This window comes from Triticum aestivum, chromosome 2A (genome assembly GCF_018294505.1).
Source record: "Triticum aestivum cultivar Chinese Spring chromosome 2A, IWGSC CS RefSeq v2.1, whole genome shotgun sequence".
NCBI lineage: Eukaryota > Viridiplantae > Streptophyta > Magnoliopsida > Poales > Poaceae > Triticum > Triticum aestivum.
In genome coordinates, this window is record NC_057797.1 from 773,546,907 (window position 1) to 773,554,869 (window position 7,963).

General features: G+C 51.0%; 1 protein-coding gene across 1 annotated transcript; it reads left to right on the forward strand.

Annotated features, from left to right (window-relative positions):
* The first annotated feature begins 2,467 nt into the window (after nt 1–2,467).
* Nucleotides 2,468–6,665, forward strand: LOC123191123 (anthocyanidin reductase ((2S)-flavan-3-ol-forming)-like). Its single transcript, XM_044603905.1, has 6 exons — nt 2,468–2,927; nt 3,016–3,182; nt 5,496–5,699; nt 5,812–5,971; nt 6,070–6,286; nt 6,374–6,665. The coding sequence occupies exons 1-6, from the start codon at nt 2,792–2,794 to the stop codon at nt 6,519–6,521; spliced, it is 1,032 nt and encodes a 343-aa protein (XP_044459840.1). The 5' UTR covers nt 2,468–2,791; the 3' UTR covers nt 6,522–6,665.
* The last annotated feature ends 1,298 nt before the right edge of the window (nt 6,666–7,963 follow it).

The following is a 7,963-nucleotide window of genomic DNA, read 5'->3' on the forward strand; positions in this document are numbered from 1 at the left end:
CAGTCAGAAAGTCTGGTTAGATCCTTGATCGCTCTCTATTCGGATGACTGTCTGTTGTGATGTGAATGTGATGAACTCTGAGCTGACAGGCACGTTATTTTGTTTTGCACCTCAGATGACATGGAGTTTCAGCCCAAGTATCACCAGAAGTTGTGTGTTTGAGTGTGCTTGCCGGTCGTGGTTTGAAAAGCATGTCTACTTTCTTGTCTTCAGAGTTAAGTTTTGTTTTGTTGCTGCTTGTCCAATACTTATTTTGTAGTATGGTTCATATATATGACTAATATGAGCCAGAGTACTCATCATTGGCTCGGGTATTTGGTGATGAAGATATGGGACTAGAATCGCAGGAGCTGAGCAGCAGGAGGTCACATTCTTTGCTGTAATTCTTACCCTGAGAGAGTTGCATTTGTCTGTAACCATTCTCATGACTTCCAAGTAATTCCGACATGTTTTATACGACTGAAAGTAGCACAGATTAAATCGGAACGCCGAGACAACAAGAACCGGCCTTGATTTCTTACCCTGAGATTGGGGTTGCTACTGCCTTTTCTCCTGTAAACTCAAGTTGATAGGTGAAACGTACAATTCTAATTCGATGAACTGAAACTGGAACTTGTAATATGGAACTTGTCTCCAGTCTGACAAAATTGAAACCCCAATCGTGCATTCGTTTTTTCTTTAGTCTAAACACACTCCATTTTATTGATCAAAAAACAAGTTCGTGGGGATACAGATTAGACTCTCTTCCAATGAAGATGAAGGAACATCTAGTAAACTGACTTGCGGTCTGGTTTCCTTGACAATGCTAGCATACATACCGCTCGTACCTCTCTGAATATCATTAACCACTCCTTGGCAATCTGATGCTACAACAATATCTGTGCGACCTAGATCAAGCCCATCATCATCTAACCAGGTGTTCGTGCCATGCCAATGAAAACTTACTTTGTGCGCCTCGGTAGGGAATTTTTTATCCCGTTGCAACACACGGGCCATGTTTCCTAGTACAACATAAAGAGACGACTAGACTATCGACATGCACACACATAGCTACTTTAGTCGCTCTGTGAAAACCGAGAACAGAATTACAACTACTTTCTTGGATTAGTGCATAGGTTTGTAGAAAACACTCTTTTACAAATTTGTGCCAGAAACCACTGATTTTCGGTCTAATCTTTTGCAAAAAAACACTGATCGGTCTACTTGGACATTTTAACTGTTATTATGACATGTGGGGCCCACATTTGATGATGTGGCATGACAATTAGTACCGAGTATATTTGCAGAGGCAACCTTCAATTTGAAAACAAATATGCAATTAGGCCCTTGCCATACCCAACTCAACCGTACTCCGCCGGCGGCCATCCCGCGCTCGTGCACTATCACCCACACCGGTGCCCCGGCTATGGCGGAGCTTACCGGTGAGGGTTCCTGCCTGGCTGCGCCCTGGCTGTGCATTGCTACTGCTGCTTGCTCGCCGGCGTTGCTGCTTGCGCCCGTTTTGCTCACCGGCGTGCCGCTGCTTGCTCCGGTGATGCGCGCCGCCACTAGTCTTCTTGCTTCGGTGATGTCAGCCTCCACTAGTCTTCTTGCTCCGGTGATGCACGCTACTGCTCGCGAACATGCTGGGCGCGGCCGCTGCTGCGTGCGCCTGTGTTGCGCCCCGCCGCCACTGCTTGCTCCGATGCCGCCATCGTTGCCGGGAGGTTGCAGCCACTCCGTGCGCCGGCTGTTGCACTGCCGCCATGCCTGAAGGAGGAGGCAACGAGCCGCCATGCCTGAAGGAGGAGGCAACGACCGTTCTGTGTGGTGATTCGGAGGTCAAAGCCGCCGCTAGCCCACCACCCCATGCTTCCAGGAGCAGGGCGCCAGCCGACCCGTGTGCCTCGGCCGTGGCCGCCGACCTCGACCTAGACTAGGTTGTGGCCGTGGCGGGCGCGAGGCTAGAGCCGCCGCTCTGTAGCAAGGAGGCGGCGAACAGCTTGGCCCAGGTCGCGGCGGCGGTGACCTGTGGGAACGGCGGCGGGGCCTGATCTCGACTGGATCGAGCATGGAAGGAAGATTCCCTTTTTTTGGAGGGAGGGTTCCTTTTGAAAAAAAAACCAGTCTAACATTGTCTATAGTGAACGTTATGCACCAATGTGGGCCCCACATGTCATAATTGCGGTTAAAATGTGCAAATAGACCGATCAGCATTTTTTTGCAAAACATTAGGCTGAAAATCAGTGGTTTCTGGCCCAAATTCGTAAAGGGGTGTTTTCTGCAAACCTATGCGTCAATGTGGTGGTTTTTTGCAATTCACTCTAAACTAACCTGCCAGTGCACTTCTACATGGCCAACTTGATAGTACTAACCTGCCAGTCGTCTCTTTTGGATACTAGCAGATCAATGGAAGACTTCAATATATTCCCGCAAAAAAAAAATGGAAGACTTCAATATCACTGGAGCACAATGGAGCAGTTGGCTCGGTCTAATCAATCTGAAAGACAACTACAAGTTGGAAAGCATCTCTTTTTTCTGCGGGGTAAGTTGGAAAGCATCTAACCTTTGTATATGGTGGCAATCTGTGGAGAAATAAATGCAACTAGCTTGTGGTTTCTTGAAAGCATCCAAACCATTCCTCTCTTTTTTTCCTGGGATCCAAACCATCCCTCTAACGAACCCCGCTCATGGATTACCAGCTACGACACACGTTACCTGAGAGGTGAAAGCCACGAGCGCCCACAAGCACTACTCCACCAGCAGAGGAACAGGAACTCCGGTGCTCGACTCTCCACCTCCAGCCGGCCTGATGACGTCTGTGGCAGGTGATGCGATGAGGAGGAAGACGGCGTGTGTCACCGGAGGTGACGGATACATCGCCTCGGCCCTCGTGAAGATGCTGCTGCAAAAGGGATACACCGTCAAGACGACAATCAGAAAGTCCGGTTAGATCCTCGATCGCTCTCTATTGTGAATTTGTGATGTGATGAACCCTGAGCTGACAGGCACTGTTATTTGTTTTTTGGATCTCAGATGACATGGAGAATCACCCCCATCTCAAGGACTTGCAAGCGCTCGGTCCCTTAGAGGTCTTCCGCGCCGACCTGGAGGACGAGGGTAGCTTCGATGAGGCCGTGGCCGGCTGCGACTATGCCTTCCTCGTCGCGGCTCCGATGAACCTCAACGCGGAGAACCCTGAGGTAGAGCCTGACCAAACTGTTGGCGCCGCCTCACCTCGCAGCGCCACTTCTTCTTCTACCTTGAGCTGCCTCACACAACTCTCCTTCTCTCTCTATCTATCAAGAGAACAAAACGCACACACACGGAGGAACACACACACACAACTCACCGTGGAGACACTAGCTTTGCTTTCTACTCCCGGTGAGACACACATACACTACATTGTTTCATCTGCCAGCCCTCACGGCCTTCTCCATTACTGAATGAGATGACTATTTATACAAAGTTTGGCACTCAGCCAAGTCCCACGTACTCACGCCGGCCATCACACCTGGCCACCACGTCTCCAGACTAGTTGCTCCACTAACCAACTAACTACATGCACTAACCCATGATCTTATCTTCTCCTACAATCTCTCTAGGGTCCAAAGACTAGTACGTGCATGCAGCTGACTACTAGATAACTACTCCACGCATGCAGCTAACACCCTCACAAACACACCAATTCTCTTGGCTCCAACGTACTGATCCATCCAGCCGGTCTTGCTTCAACCCTTCCACGCGCTTGCCGTATCACACGACCTTGCCGTGTCATCCGACTCAACCTGAACCAACCCATCATGCTCCAGCCTTGTCGCGTCTTGCCGACTCTCATGGCATCACCGCATCACATGGCACAGTCGGCACCTCGTCGCGCTCGCCGCATCGCACGGCACCCGGCATCTCGCCTCCTCTGCGCATCTTCGCTGAAAGTTTGCTGGACTAGCTACTCTCTAAACTATGCTACATAACGAAAGCAAACTAAAATGCTGATACAATAATATCAAGATTACTGGTAACATTCACCCCCTAATCTTGATATCATACTCTTCGACGCGGATCACCCGCAGCCACTTGACGACGCCATCGCAGCGCCGCAGCCGGCCACTCGCCGCCACCGACGCCGTCGCAGCGCCGGTCACCATGGACCATCTTATCATGGATGACGTCCTCGCGACGCCGATCACCACACAATCATCATGTTGCGGCATCGCACCGCAACTAGCCATCACCACCATTGTGCCGCCAACGGAGCCCACCTTGCGCTGTCTTGCCGTGGACGACGCTGTCGCGGCACCACGACCTCCTGCCGCATGCAGCGGCCATGTCTTCACGTGGACGACGCCTTCACGGCGCCGATCGCCACGCCATCTTCTCCTCATAACGGCCTCGCGCCTTCGTACCTCCCAACGGCGTCACACCGTCGTCTTGTGGCAGCTTCGCACCGCCATCATCTAGCGGCATCACACCGCAACCGGCCACCGGCAGCATCGCACCGCCGACGGCCACCCACCTCGTGCCGACGTCCTCCACCTCACATGGAGTCCGCCGCGTAGTCGGCACCATCGCCACGCCAGCCACCATAGCCGCCAGCACCACCGTCGCCGCCACGGATCAACAAGGCTCTGATGCCAATTGTTGGCGCCGCCTCACCTCGCAGCGCCACTTCTTCTTCTACCTTGAGCTGCCTCACACAACTCTCCTTCTCTCTCTATCTATCAAGAGAACAAAACGCACACACACGGAGGAACACACACACACAACTCACCGTGGAGACACTAGCTTTGCTTTCTACTCCCGGTGAGACACACATACACTACATTGTTTCATCTGCCAGCCCTCACGGCCTTCTCCATTACTGAATGAGATGACTATTTATACAAAGTTTGGCACTCAGCCAAGTCCCACGTACTCACGCCGGCCATCACACCTGGCCACCACGTCTCCAGACTAGTTGCTCCACTAACCAACTAACTACATGCACTAACCCATGATCTTATCTTCTCCTACAATCTCTCTAGGGTCCAAAGACTAGTACGTGCATGCAGCTGACTACTAGATAACTACTCCACGCATGCAGCTAACACCCTCACAAACACACCAATTCTCTTGGCTCCAACGTACTGATCCATCCAGCCGGTCTTGCTTCAACCCTTCCACGCGCTTGCCGTATCACACGACCTTGCCGTGTCATCCGACTCAACCTGAACCAACCCATCATGCTCCAGCCTTGTCGCGTCTTGCCGACTCTCATGGCATCACCGCATCACATGGCACAGTCGGCACCTCGTCGCGCTCGCCGCATCGCACGGCACCCGGCATCTCGCCTCCTCTGCGCATCTTCGCTGAAAGTTTGCTGGACTAGCTACTCTCTAAACTATGCTACATAACGAAAGCAAACTAAAATGCTGATACAATAATATCAAGATTACTGGTAACACAAACACTCTGTACTAGGGTCAGATTTGATTATGGAAAAGGCACTGTTTTTAGTTGGTTATATCTCATGGCAGAAAGAAGTGATCGAGCTGGCCGTCAGCGGAACCCTTAACGCAATGAGGTCGTGCGTGAGGGCGGGGACGGTGAAGCGCGTGATCCTGACATCGTCAGTGGCGGCTGTCGCCGGCCGGCCTCTGCCACTAGGAGACAGCCATGTCCTGGACGAGGAGTCCTGGAGCGACGTTGAGTACCTCAGAGTTACCAAGGCCGGCGGCTGGGTAGGCATGCACATTTTTTTAGTACTTCCGTTCCTTTTTAATTTTAATTAGGGCGGGTAGAAATCTGTCAAATAATGTGAATGTGATGACGTGCTTGCGTGCCGTATCACAGGCCTACAATGTCTCAAAGGTGCTTATGGAAAAGGCGGCGCGGACTTTCGCGCAGGACAGCGGCATCAGCCTTGTTACGGTGTGCCCCGCCTTCACGGTTGGCGAGGCGCCGGCGACGATTGTCCACACCAGCGTCCCCGTTATCCTTTCTTTGCTGACTGGTGAGCCTGATACCAAGTCAAGATGCAACGATAATTAAAAGGGACCATTAGAGACTACTAATTCATCGAACGACGTGTGTGGTGAATGATTATCTCAGGTGACGACGAGAAGATTCGCAGCCTGGAACTCGTCGACAGGGCGTCTGGCTCGATCCCGATGGTCCATGTCCACGACCTCTGCCGCGCAAAGATCTTCTTAGCCGAGGAGGAGGCTGCGTCAGGAAGATATATCTGCAGCAGCCTCGACACCACCCTCGCGGAGCTAGCCACCTTCCTGGCCGCCAAGTACCCACAGTATAACGTCAATACCGACAGGTGTGTGCCAACATCTATGGAAACACGGCAAGTTCCGATGCTCTCGATCGTGATTTGTGAATATATAGCGTGTATGTTTGTTATCAGGTTTGGTGGTCGCCCCGAGAAGTTGAGAGTCTGCATTTCGTCGGCGAAACTCATCGGGGAAGGGTTTGAGTTCAGGTACAAGGCGTTGGACGAAATATACGACGACGTCGTCAACTATGGAAGGTCCTTGGGAATCCTTCCGTACTAGCAGTTTAGCATGCATGATGAGCCTCTGTATTGGTTGGTTGGATGTCGGAACCAAGCTAAAGTTCAAATTTGCTTATACTAGCAAACACTGCCCGTGCGTTGCTTCACGTCGATTTTAATCCATGTATAATCTTTTTTTTCATATATACTGAAATGATCAAATACATAGTGTAAACATTTGTACACCGAAGACAACAGTAAGGTGAACATCGAGGCAGCACCGTGATGCCAAATAAACCAAATTTGCTGGGCCGACGCGAGTTCGAGGAGTGCTCTCTGCAAATGCCGCGGAAGGAGCGTACCAACGTGCAGGTGACTCAGTGTTCCTGTTTCTGCCGCACAAGGAGAAGATCAAAGGAGGCGTGGCTATGTTTGAAAGAGCTTGTTGAGCATGCTGAGTTTGAAGGAGTTCGGCTGGGGTCCACCAGCAGGCGTGACAATATTGGCGCGCAAAGTGTCTTTTTTAATTTCCGGTTGTGTTGTTTTTATTTTTCTGTTCAGGAAAAGTGGGTCCGAGTTGTTTAGGGTTTCTGGAGTCACCCATATAAATAAAGGGTTGGCTGCCGGCCATTGTATCCTTAGGTTATGTTTTGAGTTAAGAAACATGATGTGTTTTCGAGGGTAAGATATCCATATCGAGTTTAGAGGGAGCTGTCCGAAAACCTCCGTGCTTGCTGATTCGTAAGGACTTGTGTTTGTGTATCGGGGAGTAGAATCTATTCTGCTCGGCGATCGGAGTTGTCCGGGTACGCCATGAAAGATCGGGCCTAAAAACCATTTGGGTCACGTTGATCCTTATCACTGTGGCCAGCAAAAAATTGCAGTTGATTGTCCAGGTCGAAGAGTGAAGCAGGGTGCTGCTGCTTTCGTTCATCGAGACGGCCGCGCATGTCCACATCAACTTCAGCATTTCCCTCACGCGGCCTCTCTTCAGGTTCTGTTGTGGCACTTCAGTGATACAACAGGAGTCCGTTCTACCAATTCGAATTGTCGTGGTATCAAGTCTGCAACAAGGAACCGGGGTTCCATAGCCGACATGGTGATCGTGGGTGTTAAGGGAGAGGGCTCCGGTGACGGGATTGCACACAGTTTACCTAGCTTCAGATCACGCAACGGCGGCGAGATCCTACGTGCTGCTATAACTCACTATAAGGCGAAGTATGGTGTGCCAACTTACAATGAGAGAGATTGTTTGATTCACCATCTAAACTGTTGGGTAACATAGCAGAATTTTAAAAAAATTCTACGCGTCACCAAGATCAATCTATGGAGTCATCTAGCAACGAGGGAGAGGGGAGTGCATCTACATACCCTTGTAGATCGCGCGCGGAAGCGTTCAAGAGAACGGGATTGATGGAGTCGTACTCGTCGTGATCCAAATCACCGATGACCTAGCGCCGAACGGACGGCACCTCCGCGTTCAACACACGTACGGTTGGGAAG

Coding starts and splice junctions, on each gene's coding strand:
- LOC123191123 (XM_044603905.1), top strand. CDS start 2,792: ATGACGTCTGTGGCAGGTGATGCGATGAGGAGGAAGACGGCGTGTGTC. Junction 3,183..5,495: donor TCAACGCGGAGAACCCTGAG/GTAGAGCCTGAC, acceptor ATCTCATGGCAG/AAAGAAGTGATCGAGCTGGC. Junction 5,700..5,811: donor TTACCAAGGCCGGCGGCTGG/GTAGGCATGCAC, acceptor GCCGTATCACAG/GCCTACAATGTCTCAAAGGT.